The sequence below is a fragment of the Artemia sp. Qi Xiang Cuo genome, chromosome 13 (genome assembly GCF_049724085.1).
Source record: "Artemia sp. Qi Xiang Cuo chromosome 13, ASM4972408v1, whole genome shotgun sequence".
Lineage (NCBI taxonomy): Eukaryota > Metazoa > Arthropoda > Branchiopoda > Anostraca > Artemiidae > Artemia > Artemia sp. Qi Xiang Cuo.
The window spans coordinates 39,653,645-39,677,187 of NC_142806.1; the positions used below are offsets into that span (position 1 = coordinate 39,653,645).

The 23,543-nt window shown below is 34.8% G+C and overlaps 1 protein-coding gene across 5 annotated transcripts in view; it reads right to left on the reverse strand.

Annotated features, from left to right (window-relative positions):
* Nucleotides 1-16,880: 16,880 nt before the first annotated feature.
* LOC148945269 (uncharacterized) overlaps nucleotides 16,881-23,543 on the reverse strand; it is a 120,578-nt gene continuing 113,915 nt past the window's right edge. For all 5 annotated transcript variants that reach the window (XM_089099570.1, XM_089099571.1, XM_089099567.1 and 2 more), the window contains one exon: nucleotides 16,881-19,564. In XM_089099570.1, the coding sequence (XP_088955696.1) occupies nucleotides 19,482-19,564 (83 nt within the window). In that variant the 3' untranslated portion in view covers nucleotides 16,881-19,481. The remainder of the gene's footprint in view (nucleotides 19,565-23,543) is intronic.

The following is a 23,543-nucleotide window of genomic DNA, read 5'->3' on the forward strand; positions in this document are numbered from 1 at the left end:
TGGAAATCTGCTTACTTGACAGGTCTAGGTAATTTTTTGGCAGTTCATATTATTGACTTACAAATAAAGTGAACATACCACTTGATGCCTTTTTTATACTCTTTACAAATACAATAATTGCTTCTATTGCATCCCCACCCCCCTAATGTGCAAATATATACCCTGAATTGCAATATACCATGAATTATTCATGGATAAGTTTCATATAATAGCAAAATTTAGCACTATTTTTGTTGATAGCATTTAAAAACTTGAAACTGTAGGAAAACATTTTATATTTGAGTTGCCTAATAAATGAGGTTTAAATTGTTATAAATAAGTATTTTTGGAATATGTTACTCTTCCAAAGTAAGTACAGCTTATTTATAAACTAGTAATATGTCTTTAACCACTTTTTTAATAACTTAATTAGTGTTGATAACTTCTTTGTGTGGTTATAATTCAGGGTAGCCTATATAATTGCATATTAGGGGGGGGGGAATTCGAATTTGCAATGGAAGTGATTATTATATTCATAAAGAGCATTAAAAAGGCATTGAGTGGTATGTTCACTTTATGGTAGATTTTTTGCAGTTCATATTATTGACTTAAAATAAAGTGAACATACTAGGCCACTCAATACCTTTTTTATGCTCTTTCCAAATATAATAATCATTTTTGTCACAAATGAATTTTACCCTCAACCCTATATTTATCTATTCAGAGTAGACCTACATATTTGCACATTAGAAGGGAGGATGGGGGTAAAGCTTTTTCAGATATAAATGAGAGGTAAGTTTAAACTTTACTTCTACTTTCCTCCCCAGAATATGCAAACATATACCCTGAATTGGTATATATAAGGGGGGGGGGGGGGGTGAAATTTATTTTCAACAAAAATGATGATTATATTTGGAAAGAGCATAAAAAAGGAGATACCACCAGATGGTTTATTTGACAGTGTATATATATATACAAATCTTTAAATTAGCCAACCAGTAGGCCTATTTTAAGCCTAGGAGTTGAGCTGGACATAAGGAAACATATTAAGAAAACAATTAGTACTCCATGATATGCAGAGTAATCCTAGTTAACACATTCTGCAGTGGTAGAGCCTTTATCTTCACCTTTTTCCTTGTTTTCTCAGTTTTTATAAGAAATTCATGAATTTCTAAGAACCTAGCCTATATATTTGCAGAATACATACCCCCACTCCCCTAATGTGCAAATATATACCTAGAATTACATCCTTGATCTAACTATAACATCAATTTGCATCACAAATGAACTTTACTCCCATATTAACCATATGGTGGATGTCCTAAAAAAAGGCATCAAGTGGTATGTTTACTTTATTTGTAATATGAACTAGGCTACAAAAATTCACCCACTTTATTTGTAAGTCAATAATATGAACTGCAAAATAATTTACCTATTGAAATTTGGACAACATTATATTTTACTTTAATTTTAAGTTAACACCTTTCTTCTTTCTCTGGCTGTTCTGAAAATGTTTTGAAAATGCAGCTCCTGTTGTTTGAGTAGAATTTTAAGCCATGTCAATGGGTTATTTCTAAATTTAGTAAATGTATTTGCAGATCTTTAAAACCTCATAAATTGGGATTGAGAAAGTCGTGAAGCTAAAAACACTTTTGTTGTACTTCATTTAAGCAGAAGATTTGCTTTGCAGTTGCACTTTTATAACACAATAATTTTTAAAGTTCAACAAACGTCACTGCCATGTAAAGAGAGAAGGAGTGGAGGTAGGTACTTCTAATAGGGTAGCCTACCTTCTTAGGACATGCTTTAGACTCACCCCTGAAAGTTTTGTTATCCTAAAGTAACCCCTCTCCAAGATAACAAAAAGTAGCTAAACTACAAGTTTACCAAACTTAAAATCAATAAATTGCGTGAATTGTTAGTCACAGTAAAAAAAAAGCCTCTATTCACTTTTTTCAGTTCAGTATCAACTTGTTTTGCCATTTCAAAGTTTAACGCAGGGTTGTCAACTAGATTCATTGTCAATGTGCGGTAAAGAGAGCCGAGAACGTATTTTTCTACCTAAAAAGTACGATAAACCGGGCTTTTGTCGCACAAAAGTGCGACAAAAACTCCAAGCCTGCACTGATTTCTGTCACCAGAGATTTTGGAACCCAGTGATTACAATCAATCCATTATATATTGAGCATCATAAATCACACCATATATTAAACAGATCATATATTAAACAGATAAGAAAATCACTAATTTAAGCAAAACGAAGGAAAATTTATTTTTTCTTCTTCAAGCTTAATAATTCTTATATATTTGGAATCAGCAATATAAACCGATTCTTTTTATATATCTTTTAATATAATAATAATAATAATTTATTTATAGCCCACGTCATAATAATTTATGACACTTGTGGAGTATTACAAGGAAAAAAAGACAAACGAGAAAACGAAATACACTACAAACAAAATACACTACAATAAATTACACTACAAATAAAAAACACTACAATCGGATTAACCGAACAGACGGACCAAAGGATGATGAGGCGATAAACGATAAAAAGCTGATTCCGACAACCTTCCATGCAGTACGGCCAACTTGGCAGGCATATCAGGGACATCAAACTCACAAATTATCTTACCATTACTATGCCAGGGGGGGGAGATAAAGTAAAAATTTACAACATATGAAATAAAAAGACCGGATCTGCTTAACATATTATTTCTTCAGAAGGGGACAAAGACCAGAAAGATAAAGGACAGAATGATCACAGAATGTAACATATAGCCAACCTAGTGCACGTCTATTATACTTCCCTCGATTGGCAACAATCTTAGAATAGTCCATTTGAATTTTCTTTTGAACGTCACGAACAGTATACTGCCGTAGACTAGAAATTGAATTAGTAACAGTAATACCCAACCATCGAAAAGTGGAAACAGAGGTTATAGAAAAACCGTGACAAACTAAGGGAGCATTTAGAGGAAGTTGGGCCATTAAATACTAGAAATTCACATTTCTCAACATTATGAAAAAGAACAATCTTAGAACATAGACGTGAAACTTTTGAGACTATAAACGAGAGACCTTGCTTATTTTTACACAAAAGTAGAAGTTTATCCGCATAGGCAAGATAAGAAACACCTGAGAGCGCAATAAAATATTTTGATCTAATTTCATCTAATATACCAGAAATGCATATTTTGAATATACCAGGTGATAAACCCCTCCTTGTTTGACACCCCGAAGTACATGGACAAACGGAGGTCCAGATTTATTAATTCGGAGGAAAGAACTCTCATACCAAAAACGAAGAAGAAAAATAACTGTATGATTTACACCATTATTAAAAAAGGAAAAAAAAACTTGACTATGGACTACACTCTCAAAAGCTTTAGAAAGGTCCAAAGTGCATGTATAAAGTGACGACTACTCAGCCAGGCTATTCTTAAGGACGGAAGAAAGAACACGGTGTGCATGTTGACAACCAATACCAGACTGAAACCCGAATTGATTCGATCCGAATTTTAGTTTCGGATCGAATATTTCGTCAAAATCCTGGGGGATGGGGAAATTACGAATACCGTCGTCAAAATCCTGGGGGATGGGGAGCAAAGCTGGAGCCAGTTTTACCAAATCAAGTGAAAATGATAGTGAAAAATGGAAAATGAGCCATATAGTACCATAAAAGTACTCTCTGGGGTAGAAAAACAAACAAACAAACTTACAAATAAACGCGCATCTGTGGTCTTTCTTTTGGTAAAACAGTAAGGTTGTCTGATACGCTGAATCTGGTGATGTGGTTTTCATTACGGTTTTTTTTTTACTTCTAGTGGGTATTTTCCTCCATTCTCGAATATAAGGCAGATTTTCTGAGGTTCATAGCATTTTTTGAGTAGCACTAAGCTTAATAATTCTTATACATTTGGAATCAGCATTATAAGCCGATTCTTTTCCTATATCTTTTAACATAATAATAATAATAATATATTTATAGCCTACGTCATAACAAGTTATGACACTTGTGGAGTATCACAAGGAAAAAAAGACAAAAGAGAAAATGAATTACACTACAAACAAAATACACTACAAAAAAAAATACACTACAAATAAAAAACACTATAACGGGATTAACTGAACAGACGAACCAAAGGATGATGAGGTGATAAACGATAAAAAGCTGATTCCGACAACCTTCCATGCAGCACGGCCAACTTCGCAGTCATATCAAGGACATCAAACTCACAAATTATCTTACCATTACTATGCCAGGGGGGGGGGGTATAAAGTAAAAATGTACAATATCTGAAATAAAAAGACCGGATATGCTTAACATCTTTTTTCTTCAGAAGGGGATAGAGACAAGAAAGATAAAGGACAGAATGGTCACAGAATGTAGCATATAGCCAACTTAGTACACGTCTATTATATTTCCCTCGATTGGCAACAATCTTAGAATAGCCCATTTGAATTTTCTTTTGAACGTCACGAACAGTATACTGCCGTAGGCTAGAAATTGAATTAGTAACAGTAATACCCAACCATCGAAAAGTGGAAACAGAGGGTATAGAAAAACCACGACAAACTAAGGGAGCATTAGAGGAAGTTGGGCCATTAAAAACTAGAAACTCACATTTCTCGACATTACCAAAAAGTCCAATTTTAGCACATAGACGTGAAACTTTTGAGACCATAAACAAGAGACCTTGCTTATTTTTACACAAAAGTAGAAGTTCATCCGCATAGGCAAGATAAAAAACACCTGAGAGCGCAATGAAGTATTTTGATCTAATTTCATTTAATACACCAGAAATGCACATTTTGAATATATCAGGTGATGAAACCCCTCCCTGTATGACACCCTGACGTACACGGACAATCGGAGATCCAGATTTATTAACTTGGAAGAAAGAATTTTCATACCAAAAACGAAGAAGAAAAATAACTGAAAGATTTACACCGTTATTAAAAAAGGAAAAAAAAATTTACTATTGACTACACTGTCAAAAGCTTTAGAAAAATTCAAAGTGCATATATAAAGTGACGACCCCTCAGCCAGGCTATTCCTAGGGGCGGAAGAAAGAACACGGTGTGCATGTTGACAACCAGTACCGGATTGAAATCCGAATTGATTCGATCCAAAATTTTGTTTCGGATCGAATATTTCGTCAAAATCCTGGGGGATGGGGAATTACGAATACTGTCGTCAAAAACCTGGGGGATGGGGGCAAAGCTGGAGCCATTTTTACCAAATCAAGTGAAAATGATGGTGAAAAACGGACAATGAGCCATATAGTACCATAAAGGCAAAGATATACTAAAGAAAACTGACTTGTTTCTTTGAATGCTTGAATTATGCAGGCTTATTTTGGTTTTGACAAGATTTTTGGCAAAAACTAAATTTCAGCTAGGGAGGGGGAGGGCAAACTGGGGTCAGAAGGACTAGAGTCTGGAGGAAGCCGCCCCCTCCTTTCCTGCCCCATAGCATATTACGCCCCTGCGTAGTCGTAAGAAGGAGCAAATGACAAAAAAAAATCTTAAAATAGAATTTTGTAGAATTGTGTGCATTGTTTCAACACCCTGAAACAAATATTTAGTCAACAGCCGCCGTGCAAAAAGTAAGATCGTAAAGTAGCAATGCTACTTGGCAGTTTTCAAATTTGTTGGCATATTTTGTCTGGAAATACCATTTTTACATATAAAAATAATTTTTGCTCAAAGAACAGCTGTCAAAACACAAGTTGGGCCCCGTCGTGCGAAAAATGGGGTAGCATAGAAGCAATTCTAATTGATAGTTTTCATGGACAAGTAAAATTTGTTGGCATATTTTGTCTGAAAATACCAGTGCTACAACTATCCCCAAATTTTGAGGGATTTCCACAAAAATCTGTCTTCTCGAAAAAAATTTGTTCCCCAAGAATCCCATTTCGTGCAGGGTTGGCACCCCTAGTGATTTATCACTAGTGAAAATCCACCCCTAGTAACTACCACTTTTAATTAATTTGACATAATTTTTTCACTACTTTCCAAAGTTTTTCCCTCAACTATTTACTGCACATCAAAACCAGACATAGATCATTGAATTGCTGATCTTTTTCTTATGCTAGCAAAAGTGTAATGTTTATAAGACTTTACGTTTTCATCAAAGATTCTCTTTTGTGACTCCAGGTAAAGAATTTCATTTGAACACGTTTACGTTCAGTGTAATTCTGAGCATCGATGCAAACAGGGTTATCTTAGACAGCTGGACCGTGAGCTTAAATTTTACTTTCTTTTGCTATTCTGTTTAATTTTCAAAGGTCTGAAAATACAAGAGAGTTAGGTTGAAAAATTATTCTAAAATGAAAAGGGAAAAGCATGGTACCTATGCAGAGTAGTTATGGGACTCCTTTTTCTCTTATTTTCTTCAATTTGTTTGAGTCTTATTTTCTTTTACTCTAGGTTTTGGGCATAATATATTAACCTTAAATGCATAATAATTGAATGTGTGGTAGATTAAAGAGTACTTATGTATTATACCGCCATCACTCAAGTTTACGCTGTGCAAAACTCAAGAATAAACCGATTTATCTGTCTGTATTCGGAAAAAACAAGTGGCGGGTGACAAAATACATTGGAATTATACAGTTTTGGCTGTATATTCGCATATTCGGGGGAGGGGGGGGGGGCAGGTCAGTTTAGGTCAGGTTGCCCCTCCCCCTTATGTGCAAATATATAGCCCAATTTTTTTCTAAAGTATTATATTTTCATCATGCTAGGTATTTTTCATTAGGATCAACCTAACTTCACTTCTTGAGAGTTGGCGGTATAATGCATAAGTACCGATTAAAGGAATTGATGTTTTTGCCAGGAATCTTCACAATTTAAAAAATTTTATTGAATTTTGCTTCCTTTGGTATGTAAAATTTAAATACTTTTTTTTGCTTGAAAATTTTATTTTGCATATCAGCTTTTATCTTCAAATGTATTCCCCTCCTTCTCCTCTCCTCACCATTTCTACGCCGATGCCTTACCCCCTACAATATTTTTTTTGGGCGTCCATGCTTGATTGGGTGGTTCAACTGCAGACTAGGATCTTTTTACGGTCTAGGAAACTTGTTAAGTAAGTAAATGAAATTTTACGGAATAGGTATTCTGCTCAAATTAGGGCATTGCTTTTTTTTTAAATAACTAGGCCTACGGCTACAACTTATAAGGCTTGAGAAATTATTAGCCCTGTATGAAGGCTAATCCTGAGATAAAAACAATATAATAAAAAAAAATGTGGTAAAATTAAATTTGCCATTCAAAACTTTTCCTAAATATAATCTTATTACCGTAAAAATTGCAGCCCCTCCCCTCTGCGCCTCTTAATGAGACAAAACTAAGCTATAGATTATATTCAAATTTGGGGAATAGTGGATGAGAATGGAAGCGACCCCAAAAGCTTGATGTATAAAAAGTGTTATATTATAGCCGAAAGTAAAAATTTGGTTATTAGTAACAGATTATTTCGTTGTGAAGTTTTAAATTATTTTCAGACTAATTTTTTTGTTACAAACGGTTGGTCATAATTCCTGACTCGGCTACCTGATATCTATGTTTGAAGATTAACCAAACAGTTCGTGGTAATGAACTGTAAAAAAGTCGATCCTACAGGAACCAAAACTCTAAAAATGAGCAACTACAAAATAAACAGGAGCTGTTTTCGTTTTTTGTATTCTTTTTTTTTTACCAGGTGATGTATCTCTTCGGAAATATCTTTTCTCACAAGATGTATCTATTCTCTTCTCCAAGAAGAGATGTCTTTCTTTTCACGCTGCTGCTTTCTAAAACTTACTCAAACTATAAGCTCATTGAGTTTCAATGTCGCTATGTGAAAATTTACCTTTAAGTCGTTGTTATCCTTCGTCCCTGTGGACAATTTTTTACTTACTCCACTTCTCTTCAAATAAAAGTGAATAATAATTCAAGTCTTGGACAAATAGCCAAATTCTCTCAAAACTGTTTAATCTTCAGTTGAAAGAATCTTAAAAGGGCTGGTATCAAGGTGTATACACAGTTAAAGCAGGTAATAGGAAGGTTGGAATGTGGAAGATTAGTTGCCTATAACAGCCACACTGCAATGTAGCAGCAATTCTCTGTTTATTTTGGGGATTTGATTAGGGCAAACTAATATCACAGCTTCATAGTGCATTTGATTACCAGGCTGCCAATCAATATTGTTCTCTGAGAAAACCAAATGGTGCTTTTTATAGTTGTAGTATAGTGATCAATGAGTATCAAGCATGCAGATGGGTATACACTAATTTTGTAATACCAATAGTATTGTAGTTTAAAACTCCATCCATAAAGTAACAGAAGTAAGCTATATGCAGTATACTTCAGACTTTGAATACTATACTCCACTAGCAGTGTTAGAGTAAATATGATACAGTACCTTTGATAAAATGGTACATACAAAATTATGGAGTATAATAATTATGGCTAGTATATGGCTTACCGCCGAATTAAATTACATTGTTGATTGTGGTTCAAAAAACTATTTGGTATTCTAACTGCAAGCTATACTAAGTTGCATTTGTTACTTTTCTGCAAATTTTGCATATAAAAATACTTTCTGCTCAAAGCAATGGTGTCAAAACACAAGTTGTGCTGCTAAAGTGTCGGTAGCTTTTGGAATTCTGCTACTGGCAGCTTTGGAAATTTTTGGCACATCTGGTCAACAGTATGGTGGAAAAGGGCAAAATTTTCCTATCCGTATCATATACCTTGCTAGCTCCTGCCTTCTTGTTTTTTCAGCCATCTGACAATTTTGGCAAATCGGAGAATTAACTGTTCCAATTTTAGTTAGATGCGTCTAAAAATTCTCAACTCCGGCGATGACTTCAGTAACCATTTGTTTTTCATACCTGTTAGGTTGAAGAAGACTGAAGAGGTTGTATTTTGGAATTCTTTCCTTTGTATCTTTGCATCCTACAATTCATTGCCAATTCTGTTCCATCTTTCAAGAGTCCATTGCCTTACAGCAGCTTTCCAGGAATCATGAGAGAGGGGAATGAAAGGTTTTATTCCACAATTAGTCATTGAAAGTCTTTGGTACAATGACTAGTCATTTATGCACCAGCCTTAAGCCGCTTCATCTCCAAATTGGTTGATACCTGTCTATTTTAAGGCTTCAAAGCACTCCAATTCACTTTTCTGTCTGCTCTTAATATTCTCAAAGCATTAAGAAATGCTAGGTTATCAGATATGATGCAAATGTTCCTGTCTGTATTATTTACTTACTTCAGTCTTTTGAGCCGCCTGTCCTATCCAAAAAAGTTAGCCTAAAAGACCGTTGTAAATTCCCTAACTGATTATTTGTAATCTCTTCACTTAGACAAGGGGAAGGTAAGAGCGGACGTCGGAATTCCTGCCCCTAATTTCGCAAAAATGACAATTGCATTGTGGGATATTCATCCCTGATTTCAGTCACCTTGTCTGGATCGGTGAACCATCTGTATAGCTGGTATTTTCAGTTTTTCGACAATCAAAAATGCCTTGTTGGTTTTATTTTTGAGATAATATTATCCCTGGGCATCTGAAACTCCCTACAGATAAACAATAGTAAGTTGCATGTGTCCACGTGGCTTTTCGTTTTCCCACTCTGTATCTGATGAGTGGTCTTGTCTGGCGCATGTTTTGCAAACAGATTATTACATTGTGCTCAAAGTTTAGATTAGACATGAACAAGTTAGTTGAATTGGCTTTGATGGATGTAGTGACATGTCTGGTTTGTACAAGGGTGTTTAAGCAAGGATATGATAACGATATCCACTTGCCATTTACACGCATTGTGCTTCGCGTTGTTTCAACCTTGCCCTGGCGAAGGCCTGCAGACTGGAATTAATTCAAGTGCAGTATAAATATTTTCAAGAATTCGTTGTTTTTTTCCTCTTCCCCAAAATGAACTGAGTTATTAGTGTCTGTTCTGCCATCCTTTCTGTCGCTATCAAGAAACAGAAAAAGCTCCTTCGATTTTGCAACACACAGTGGGTTGAAAGATATGATAGTGTTTTCACTTTCCTTGAGCTTTTTCCTTCTGTTGGTAAAGTACTGAGGAGTTTTGTTGACGAACAGTCTGATTCAAGTCCAATGGCGAAAACCAGCTCCTTAGTAGCAGTCATAGCGGAGTTCAGTTTTAATCATTTATGAATAGAATGATGTCAATAAAAGTTACAATTTTAATTTTATTTGAGTGACTACACAAGATAACCTATCGTGGTTGCAGCGGTACTAGTAACCTCGTTTAATAATAACCCAAGGTTACTCGGCCAATAGTAACCCAAGATTAACTATTTTGAAACCAAATAAAATCGAAACAAAAGGTACATCATTGGAATCGCCATGGTCGAAAACCCTTTGCATAAAACTTACATTCCGCTGGCTTGAACAACAAGGAAATTCACTTTTTTTACATGGGTAACACTGATGTGTCTTTCCCGCTTCTAGCGCAACACTGAAGCGTCATAATTTTTTTAAGGGCTCATTTTAAAGGATATTGCTATATCTACTCGCTTTGTAATTAAGAAAACATAATATTTAAAATAAAATCTATGTTTTTACAAAAAAAAACTACACTTTCGCATACAAGATGGAGAATGACGTCATAATCGTAGCTGAAACCATAAATGACCTTAAAAGTAAAAAATATGTTGTGACGTTAGTTTTTATGCCGTCGATATATAATGACGTTATAAATGGGTGTTAGGTTGCGCCACCTTACCACTTTAAGTTGGTGAGTCGTGATGGTGTCAAGTGACGAGTTGAAGGAACTATAGCAAGAAAAGATGCTTTTTGATGAGAACACAGTAGTTCTTCTGTTTTGTTGAAAAGTAATATTTTTAACGATTGTGTTTCGGATATTAAAATTGAGCCGTGGTAGTAGATAGTAGATGATTAGCCTTTAATGCTATGTTTATTTCCGGTCCACAATGGTGAAATTGTCCAGAGGGACTGAGAGAACTCCCTTGGGCTCGTTAGGCTCGAAATTTTCATCTTAATTGAAAAAGTTGCTATTACTCCGACCTAATTTAATTTTACTAATAGACTCTACTAATTACGTGCTCTTTGACTGTTCTTATGACCTTTTTTTAGTCAAGGAAATAAATTGCCTCGAATTCTGTTTAGTCAGGTGAAAATCTGGGTGAATAACAAAAACACTAGGTAATCACACCACTTTTCTGGCAGTAATTTTTTTATTGTCAAGTAATTTCCCATACAAAAAGAAGAAAAAACAGATATGTAGATTGCCACATCAGAGTCTGACATAAAGCTACGTATACCTTATTGCATTCGAGCATTTCAAGATTACTTATCCAACAAGCCGGATTACTTATTCTTAGCGTTTTACGAGATTTAAATGACGTCATTAGTTAATAGAATTGCTACATTGAACGGTCTGGATTAGTTGTCGGATATGTTAGACCGGCTAACCCTGGAAAAAGCAGGATTACTGAGGATAAGTGACGTCATATATAAACAAAAAACTATGTTATCAAAATGGAAAAAATATGTGAAATTATATGCATAAAACAAAAAAAGATAGTAATCGTGAAATAAGCCACATCTTCAAGGAATAGGTTATGTTTACAGTGGAGTACAAGTGATTGTTTTTATTCATCTATTTACCTATATTGTTTCAGTTGACTGGTTGTCGGATAAGTATTTGTTTCTATCTCTAATAGATTACACCCAGGGACAGGGACAAAGCTAGTGTTTAGAGTTTGGGGGGGGGAGATAAAGAATGTGCCGACAAGTTCATCCAGTGTGCCGATAAATACGGACGCACAAGCTAGATTAAGGCGCCGAAAATTCCAAGGCATCGGCACGTTTATTTTGTTTTTGTTTGTTTGTTTTTATTGGGGGGGGGGGGGGCTTAAAGCCCCCCCTCTTTGATGCACCTTTGTCATATAAGGGCTGCTCAAACCCACTATCTATAAACCCTGCATCTTTTACCAAATGCACTTTGATTAATTACCTCACACAGTTAAACATGATATAAATTTCTATTAGTAGCTGGAGGAACAAAAGTACAAAGTAAAGAGACTTTACGTGATGAAAAAATATTTGGCAGTGCAGTGATGAAAAAATATTTTCGTTTGTAGAAGCTAGAAAATATTTGTGCAGCTCGGAGGACCCTGCTTTCAAGGATGAGCAGTTAAAACTAAATACTTGTGGGAGTCTGAGACAAAGCTTTGCCTCAGGATAATAAAATTGTCACTGGTAAGCATTGTTGCGACTTAATTGATTTGCAGGCTATGCTTTGTCAAGGATTCCAGGCTGACTTGGTAGCATTTCGAGAAGCAACGTTTAAAATTAAATACACTATGCAGTAAAGTGAATTTCCTTGTTTTCTGGAAAAATCTTAACCTAAACTATTCTGATCCAGTCAGTTATACTAAACACCGAAAAGCTTTTGGGCAGCATTCTTGTTATTCGGAACTCCAAGTGAAAGAACTACAAATGTCATATATTAAAAAAAAGTACAGAGACTTTTTTATTGTAAGTAAAGATTTGAAAACAGACACAAATTCCCTTATGAAAAATGTAAGAAACAGGACAACATACTTTCCTTGCTCCCTGAATTCCTCAAGGATAGCTGCAGCAGCAAGTACCGAGCCATCTTCATTATCACTGTCTTTTGGTTTCAGTTTTTGCAAATTCCAAGCTTCTGCGAATAGATAGTGCTCGTTTTCTGTGATGATATCGAATTTATGTTATAAGATAGTTTAAGATTATAAGTTTACGTTATAAGATACGTTATAAAATTACTTTATAAATAGTGGTGCAGTGTGCTCTAGTGACAAACCCTTCATAAATCAACCCATAAAAGCAAGAATAGAAAAGAAATTGATTTTTTTTTCTTAAATGGTGAACTGGATTAAGCTAATAAACTAAGAAAATTAATTAAAAGGGAAACACGTAAGTCAGCTCGATCCTACTTCAAAAATAAGGTTGAAGGATTATTTGCTAATAAACCAAAGATAAATAAGGTATTCCAAGGTGAGAAAGTTGTACGATACGATTCTAGACCAGCTTAATTTCAACGTACCTGAATCCCTTGAAGTTACTGCTAAGAATCTTAACAAATTCCTTGCTGCCATCGTGGAGAGCCTTCCGGCTTGTCTTATCAATTACCAACAGATGATCTCTCCCCTTATTTTCCCTTTATATCTCCGTCTGAGATCGAAAGAAAAATTGGGAAACTAAGAAAAACAAGAGTTTGCCCTTTTGATATTACATTTCTTCTTCTTAGTGCTTTCAGTGACTTCCTTTCAAAGCCCTTGTCCGTTCTTTTTAATGAGATTACTGAGTCCGGCCAATTTCCGCAAATATGGCAACATGATATCATAGCCCCCTTAGAAAATGACGACGGAAAGCCTGGTTTGGGGTTTTTTGTTCTATATCCCTCACTCCTATATCATCAAAACTATATGAAGAGTTCCTTACAGATTGGCTAAAAGAACAAATCCTGCCTCTTACTGACCTGAGGCAATTCGGGAACCTCAAATTGACTCTCCCATTACCTTGTTTTTCCTATTGACTCAATAGGGAAAGTTCTCGAAAAGCTTAATTGCTGGCTAAATTTAATTTCGATTGATCTTCAAAAAGCATTGGACCTAGTTAAACGCAATATATTACTTCAGAAACGTGTCACTGAATTCAATATTAATTCCTTCCTGGTAAAATTGGTTGCCCCCTTCTTATCAAATAGATCACAGGTAGTGAAATATCAGAATCATTATTCCAGTCTCCTCTCTGTGCATAATGAAGTACCCCAAGGTACTCTCCTAAGTCCCCTCTTTTTTCAGTTATGATTCACAGCCTCGCTAAGGAATTTCCTGACAGATTGAAATTTGTGGATAACAAACGGTTGTTGAAACCTACTATAGAAATTTAATAAGAAGCCATGTTAGCATCCTCAATGACATTGCAGACGATACCACGAACTTAGATATAAGAGTAAACCCCTCTTAATCAATGATAATGCCAATGTTTCCTTAAAACCACACCCCATTTTGTTAACCCTATCGTCCCAGAAATTTCTGCGTCATCCTTTAGATTACTTGGCGTCACAACTTCTTTCAATTTAAAGTGAGATATTTATGTTAAAGACATCATCCTTATACCTAATGCATCTATCTCCCCTCTTAATCTCCTAAATTAATTTAGTATTTCCCGTTACAATTCTTTAAGGATTTATACTTCCTTTCTCCGCCCGAATCTTGAACATGCTTGTCCAGTTTGGCACCCTGGTATCTCCCAGTTTCAGATAAAATTGAATCCATCCAAAAAGAGCCTTGGGAATAATTTTTAAAGAAGCTAAGGTCTGACACTCGTTTTATTCTAAAAAAAGGCCAGATTGGAAATACTTGAGCGCGGGAGAGTTTCGTTGTGTCTCAGTTTTGGAAAAAAATGAAATAGCAAACCCTGGCAGGGAAAATATTTTCCTCGATAGACACTCCCGAACCAGATTCCGACCACTTCGGGCTGTTTCTGAACCCATTCTTATCTCATCCCCCATTTGCTGCTTTACCTCCAGATATAAATATAAAAAAAAGCATTTGTCTCTTCATTACGGAAAAAAAATCAACAAAATATCTCGGTAGTTTTCCGTTTTAATTATTTCGCACTGGTGTTGCTCAGGTTTTGCATTTTGTTCGCTTGTTTTGTCCCCCTTTTTTTATATGTCTCTTAAAATTTTTTTTAATTGTATGCATTATCTATTTCTTTTTTAGCTTTATCAGTATTTTTTGTCTTTTTAACTTAACCTGACACTGCATTTTAATTACTTTGACTAAAGAATGATGTCTCAGTCTGATATTGTTGTTTTGGCATTGTTTGCCAGTTATTCAGTTTGCTTGTTGTTTTTTTTATGGTTCTTGTTTTCTTATTTTTTCTTTATGACTCCAAAATTTTAATTCGGCCCTTCGAGGCTTGTGATTGAAATTTTTCGAAATAAATATCTTATGTTTTCTAAGACCCATAACATGAAACGTAGGAACGTTACCATTAAACTTAACGCAGTTTTAAATTTTCTATGTGAGGGGGCCTTAAAAGCTATTTCACATTACCATTCCGTAACCAAGGCTACTCAACGTAAAAAAATCATATTTTCCATGATTGGTAAGCTAACAATAATCCAATCAAAAGGAAGTTTATATTCTCGCGGATCAGAAGTAAACTTCTGTGATAAGCCTGCTTAGCCAATGTTAAACTATCCCAAATTCCACTGAGATAGGACAATAAGATACTGTTATTTTATTCTGGGGTAGGAGATGAGGTGTTAAGCTGTAAAATACGTAATCCATTGCACAGCTTAACATTCAATTAATCTACAATCTAGTATAATTGATACGCCATTGTATAATCAGGTTCCTAATATACAGAGCAGACCAATAAACTCGCTAGAAAATGAAAGCAATGGTAGAATGAGATTAGACTACTCTGACGAGGGGAACTGTACTTGTTTTAAGGTAGTTCTGTTAACAACTTAAAAAAAATGTCTGTTTCCTATAAAAAAAAAAATGTAGTTTTACGACGTTTATAGAAAGAATAAAAATAGAAACGGACAACTTGACAAAAAAAAAGAAAGTAAAAAAATAGATTAAAAATCAAAAAAAGGTAATTTAATTAATGTAATAAAGGTGACGAGAAAAAAAATACAAATTAGCCTTCTAGCTTAGCACCGTCATGTGGGTTACCTTTTTTATTATACCTTTTCCCAAATCTTGAGTACTGACTGGACAAATCGGATTATACATAAATATGACCAGAAATAAATATGGACTAGCAAAACTTGAAAAAGCGGTTCTTCATCCATGAAAAAGAGCGTTTTAGTCAAATTTTGCTATAACGTTAATAATTAATTGTAAGTATTGTAAGTCAGTCTTTAAAAATGTAATTATTAGAGTTTATTTTTTGGTATATTTTTTGTTTAATTTTGCATATTTTTTTTTAGCTATATAATTTCCATTGATCTCCCATTCTTTTACAAACTTACTTATAAGTTTCGATTAAACCTCCTTTGTTGGCCTCCTTTGTTAAACTTCACCCTGACATTTTAAGAACAGTGCTATAAAATTACTTTCAGCATGCTACCTGTATTGATTCCAATTTACTGACACTTTGTTAGTATAAGCTTAAAGCCGTTCCTCCCTTATAGCCGTCCCTTATTTTAAAGAAGAAGTTTCTCCACTGTCAACTTTTTGACTCTGTTTTATGTAACCAGCCATAAAACTAGAAACTATTCATTGCTAAAAGTAAAAACTTATTATAGCATTATTTCATTATTAAATAAGTGAGGGGACCACAAATTTAGCTCAAAGAATTTCTCGAATTTCTCCAAAGCGGGTTTTATTCGTACAAGAAATGATAATTGATAGGTCATATATAATTCCGGAATAATGAACAGCATATAAACATGTGCATATTATCAGTGGTAAGCATTTTATGAACTTTTTTCATTCTTCAAAATTCTTCTCATTTAAATTGTTTTCAATATGTTTCAGTTTAGTGTAATTTGAAAACTAGAAGCATTGTATCTCGGAATATATATGTATGGTTTGAACGTACGAATTAACATGGCTTTATGTATTTTTTCAACCAATTTGTTATTTTTTTTTGTACCAATGTCCTGCCTATAGTCCTTGCCAGAGGTGTGCGAGCTTGGACACGGGAGGATTTAAATCCGAACTAAGGTTGGCTCGAAATTCGTTGTTTTTTTACGAAATAAATGTATCTAGGCTTGAATTCGAGCTTGGAGATGCAAAATTATAACAAGAACTTAGTTGTATATTCAAGAGCAAAAAGAAATGTTAAACAGGTAAATAAAATCGTTAAAGGGTTAGAACTGATTAAAATTGCATTTACAAAATGAGAGGAGTCAAAATACCAATTTATTTTAGTCATAAAAATATACAGATTTCAAAATAGATAAAGCTAACAAAAGCAAGCCTAATGCGAAAACTATACAACAACGCTAAATCATTTACAAATATACACGTAACGACATAACTTACGTCATTTTTCTTGTTGGATAGAAAATGAAGTTTACTACCCCCTTGTTCAGCACATCATCTCATCCCAAAATAAAACATACTAACTAGATAATAATGTCTGAAGGAAATCGGCTTTCAAGATATTCAAAGCTTTAAAATGATGCACTGCTTGGGTGGGGAGAAAATTAATGAGTAGATATATCAATTTAACGAAAATTCATGTTTTATAATTAAATTTCATTCCGAGAAAGAAGAAATTAAGTTCACAACGAATTACAATAGGACTTGTATATTTCTTGATTTTAGAAGGCGTAATGTATGTTCCAATTCCACAAAACGGTATTCTCGCAATTTCTAATGAAATTTATATCAAAACATTTGATCTCAGCACATGTTTTCGTATCAAAAGTGTTTTCAATAGTATATTTGTAAAAAATAAGCTGAGAGTCACGGTCTTGATATATTTCCCTTATAAATAGTCACGTAGTCTCCAATTATGCGGTACTATGTTATACGATAACAATCTTATGGGGGAGTAAGAAAAGATCATGGAGACACTGCGTGCTTCGGATATCAAAAGCTCGAATCTCCAGCTATTTCTACCAGAGGAAAAGGAGACAATTTACTTTCGAAAAATCTTACGTCTCTTATTCAATACACTAAATGAATTTAATGTACGGAATTTTTAAACAAGAAATATGAGCAGCATAAGTTTAAACACAAGCTCGTAACGGGGCAGGGTGTGTACCTAGCATGAATGAGGCCATGTCCCATTAATGGCTTTTTATTTCTATTTTAGTTATTCTTTATAATTTACAAGTAAGTCATGTACACCTTTTATATTTCTACAGCTGAAGTGATGTTCTTCTTTTCGAATTTAGACATACGAGAGTCCTGAACGAGAAGTGACTTGGCAAAAGACGAAAAAGAAGTCATATGACATACAAAATGATTAGACAAATGTATCAGGATACATTTATCTGATAATATCTAACCAACGAATTTCTTAGAATAACTAATTTAAAAAATAATCGGAAGATATTTTCGCACAAAAAGCGACGTACACAGGATTTTTTTGAGGGGATAGGGGAGAAACCAGGTATAATTTAGGGGATGGAATAAAAATCAAACGGGTTGGACGAAAAAAAAACATAAGAAACTAAAATAAATAAATCGTGAAAATATCAAGATCCCTGAGGGAAGGGAATGGTTCACGAACCCTCCCCCTGTGTACGTCCCTCTGTACAGGCAACTAGCATTGAGTGAATAATATAAGCACAAATACGAGGCTTTATACATTTTATACACATACACAGAAAAGCCATATTCTCTCTAGCTTAGAACAAATTTGAGCCGGACAGCGGTAATTAATTCTGATTTAAAACTACTCAGTAATATTTCAAGTGCCTAAAGTTAGCTCAAAACGAGAGGGGTGCATATTGTGGGGAATAGTAAAAAAAAACTTACCCCCCCCCCCACCTTCCCTGTAATATTTTGTGAATTAACACCACTGTAAATGAGTAATGCAAAAGCCAAATATACTAAACATGAAATTTAGTGCCCACAACAGTCAAAAGCCGTTTTTTCCCTTTGAGCCAAGAGAGTTTCTGATATTAATTATATAGCTTTTTTCTCACTTATACTGGCCTCCTAGGCCTATAAGGCGTGTCTTTTTTTTATTTCTTCAAAGATGATGATCACCCAAACATTCTAGTTATAAGAGGGCAGTCATGGAGTAAACTTACCTTATCCTGCCCTTTAAGAGAAAAACAGTCCATCACTTAAAAATTATATAAAATTACAAAGAAACAAAATATCCTTATTCTTTTAATTCTTGGCATAAATCTTTTACGTCTATAATGGTAGTAAGCTTGAAATTGATTCAATTTTGAACTTGGAATGAGACTTAAGCTAATTTAGTCAGTATGAATTATCATATAAAGGTAAAAAAGGTAAAGAATACGGCATTGGACTTTACAGTCTTTCCTGGAGGTGCTGACCTCCGTTTCATGGCCCTTCAGCCAGGAAGTGCGATGAAGATTGGGGACCAACCATTCTGTGCTTCCGCACACCCTTCCTGTTTACCTTCCCCTGATTTATCTAGGTACCCATTTAGACCTGGGTCAACTCTGGCGGAGCTTACAGTCACGCCACAGACCCCCGTTTCAAACCAAATAACCAGACACCAGGACTCGAACCCTCGTCCTCACGAACAAAGGATTTCAAGTTTAGAGTGCTAACCACTCGGCTAGAGCGGCTTTCATCATACAAGCCCAAAATTATCACTAAACATTATTCTACGTCCACTTAATTCACTAACAACTGCAATTGTATCAAAAGATGTACATTTTTGTGTGCACTTTTGAAATGCAATGGTTACTAATCGATTTAACTTCAAGACGCTGGAAAGGCAGGTTTTTCTTTAACCTGGTATCTAAAATCACAGTATTCACAATTCGTTTACACAAATGAAGTCCCCATCTACTCCCAATCTCCGACAAACGCTAAGCGAGAAGGTGATTGATATACTTGCTGATTTACTAATGTACCATATAGAGACGTATCTAAAAAAAAGAAAAATGTTATTTAAATCAACTTAACCAGCCAACAAAGGTGATTATTTATGTATCATCAGTTGTAAAAAAAAAGAAAAAAAAAGAAGCAAGACCCCAAAACAGAAATGCGACGTCATGACAAAAAGTGTGCGAGGCCAAAGGCCTGAGCGAGCAAATGGAGACAATAGAAAGCCACGCTATGTTTTTCATAGCCAAAGAACCGTGGAAGCCAGGTCTTTCACTAATACATATTTATCAAGTATCAACAGTTCGTGTTAACGTATTGTAAGTAAGGAGTGACTCGGCCCAATAGAAACCGCATTCTAAAAAACAGAGTATTGATAGCAATAAATATACATACAAAAATATATAAAATCAAGTTTAATGTTACCTAGCAAAAGCTACGAGCTTCAGAAAATTTGCTTGATTTTCGTAGAATGTGGGAAATATCCCCAAAAAGTCAAGCGATCTTAATGAAAATTACACCGTTAGATTAAGCATATCAAAGAACCTTAGTATAGAGGTTTCAAGCTCCTATTTACAACAATGTGGAATTTTGTATTTTTGTCAGAAGAAAGATAACAGATGCGTATCTAATTTTTTTTCCAGGAGTAATCGCATCGACCCAATGGTGATAGAAGATCGGAAGAGGGCTCATTCGAGCGGAAATCAAATGTTCTAGTCACCGTTTTAAGCGACCAAAAAGATTGGAGGGCAACCAGCCTCCCTTCAACGCCCCTTTTCTTGCCACAGACATCCGATAAAATTTTAAGATAGTCATTTAATTCAACTTAGTTAAAAGTCCAATAACAATACCTTTAGGGATTGTATGATCCACCATAGTCCCTCTGAAAAGAGCTGTAAGCTATGCAGTTTCCCCATTATTCACATAGCAATTCTTATTGAAAAATGTGCGGATCTTTTTGGGAGGGGAGATTTTCCACAGTAGGAATCTTGAATAGAGAAAAGTTTCCTGGGGTTTCCCCAGGAGAAATTTTACACGAGGGGGGGGAGAAGGAGATTTTTTGGCATGGTATAAAAACTGTTAGGCATTAAGTAAAAAATCAAATTTTCTCTACTGGCAGTAAGGAGCAACATTAAAACTTAAAACGAACAGAAACTATTCCGTATTTGAGGATGTCTGCCCCTCCTCAACCCTCGCTCTTTAAGCTAAAGTTTGACTTTTTAGCACAATTGAAACAGTTTAGAATTTCTCTAAACTCTTAAAATATATTTGCGTTAGGTTCTACAGACATCAATTTCAATCATTATGATTTATTTTTATCCCACGTTCTAATCGAATTTTCAAACAGTTCGTGGTAACGAACTGTTAGTAAGGAGCGACCCGGCTCAATAGTAACCGAAACTCTGAAAAAAGGAACTTGATACCAATAGATACATCAAAAGAATCAGATTTTTATGCTGATGTCATATATAAGTTTCATTAAGTTTAGTTTTACCCATCAAAAATTACGCGCCTGAGAAAAATTGCCTTATTTTCGAAAAGAGGGGGAAACACCCCTAAAAGTCATAAAACCTATATGAAAATCACACCATCATATTCAGCGTATCAAAGAACCCTATTGTAGATGTTTCAAGCTCCTATCTGGAAAAATGCGGAATTTTGTATTTTTTGCCAGAAGAAAGATCACGGATGCGTGTTTATTGGTTTTTTTCCAGGGGTGATCGTATCGACCCAGTAGTCCTAGAATATCGCGGGAGGAATCATTCGAACGGAAATTAAAAGTTCTAGTGCCCTTTTTAAGTGACCAAAAAAATGGAGGGCAACTAGGCCCCCTCCCACGCTCATTTTCCCCCAAAGTCACCCAATCGAAATTTTGAGATCGCTATTTTGTTGAGCATGGTCGAAAAACATAATAACTATGTCTTTGATGATGACTTAATCCTCCACATCCCCCGCGAGAAGGTCTGCAACTTATGAAGTTAGTCCCATGTCTACATATATTGTTGGTTATTGCGAAGTAAATAGACATTGTCAGGGGGAGTTTTTCTGGTATTGGGGGGGGGGGGTAGTCAGGGTTTACGTGAGAGGATATTTCCATGGAGGAATTTTTCATGGGGGAAAAGACATTGCTATGAAGGGGGCGCCGGATTTCCCAGCATTATTTAAAAAAAACGAACAGAAATTAAATTAAAAAAAAAACAAGTTTTCAACTGAAAACTTTTAAACATCAAAACTTAAAATGAACAAAAACTATTACGTCTTTGATTGGGGTCCCCCCCTAGTCAATACTTCGCTCTTTACGCTAAACTTTTTTTTAGCACTTTCATAAGAGCTATTTATTCTAAAATTAACGGCCTTTGTGATTAAAGGGTCATTCTTAAAGAATTGGAAAAAAATCGAACTTTAGCGTAAAGAGCGAGGTATTGACTAGGGGGGGGGGGCTAATATACGTAATAAAAACGTTCGTAAATAAAATCAAACAACTTCCGAGAAAGCTATTTAGCCAAAAAAGTAAAATTAATATGCAAATTTCGTTTTAATTATTCATGTTAGGTGAGCCAAAATCAAAACCTGCATTAATGTAAAAACGTTCAGAAATTAAATATAAAAACAAGTTTTTTTAACCGAAAGTAAGGAGTGACATTAAAGCTTAAAGCGAACAGATATTATTCCATATATGAAAGGGGCTGTCCCCTCCTAAACGCCTCGCTCTTTACGCTAAGGTTTGACTCTGTCTCACAAGTTTCACAACTTTATTCTTTAAAACAATAAAAAACTTTAGCGTAAAGAGCGACACGTTGAGGAGGGGACAGTCCCTTTTATATACGGAATAATTTCTCTACGTTTTAAGTTTTAATGTCGCTCCTTAATTTCAGTGAAAAAACTTGTTTTTTTTATGTAAAATTAAATTAAAAAAAACAAGTATTTTTAACTGAAAGTAAGGAACGACGTTAAAACTTAAAACGAACAGAAATTATTCTGTATATGAAAGGGGCTGTCCCTTCCTCAACACCTCGCTCTTTACGCTAAAGTTTTTTATTGTTTAAAAGAATAGAGTTGAGAGAAAGTCATCTTTGAAAGTCATCTGTGATCTTTCTTCTTGCAAAAAATGCGAAATTCCACATTTTTGTAGATAGGTGCTTGAAACCTCTACAGTAGGGTTCGATTATACGCTGAATATGATGGTATGATTTTCATTAAGGTTCTATAACTGTTAGGGGGTATTGCCCCCTTTTTCTAAAATCAGCCAAATTTTCTCAGGCGCGTAACTTTTGATGTGTAACACTAAACTTGATGAAACTTACATATTTGAAATCAGCATTAAAATTTGATTCTTTTGATGAATCTATTGGTATCAAAATTCCGTTTTTTAGAGTTTTGGTTACCATTGAGCCGGGTCGCACCTTGCTTACAGTTCGTTACCACGAACTTACCAAAAACCAAGCCACTGATAACTTACCAAAAACCAAGCCACCTATTCCTGTAAATAACTTCGTTTAGGAAATGAGCATTGTAGTTCAATATATTAGGTGCAGGATAGTACATGTAATTGTGATACTTATTTCTATAGCTTTTATTTTTTCAAAAAGAAAACAATTAATGTTTAATTATATTAGCAAGAGCTTTCTTAATGAGGACCCGATCAATAGTAATCCAGATTTTTTAAATAAATAAATAAAGGACAGGACATACCCTCAAGTTGAACTTCCTTATTGCAAGACATAATTTGCAAAAAAAAACAGATGCAAGAGTAAGGGTATTTAAAACTGAAGTTATGTGGTAGAACTTTCTAGAACTCGAGCATTTAATTTTACACCACAAAAGCGTAATAAAAATATATATATTATTCTGTATAATAAACTCTTAGACACAACTAAACAAAACACGCAATTCTAATGATCGGACTACCTTCCACAAGGGCACTAAAAGGTGATTACCATTGGTTACCAAAGATTACATTTGTGGTTCTTATAGTAACCTATCAGGGATTTATCGTGAGTAGTAGATAGTTGATAAGACGGG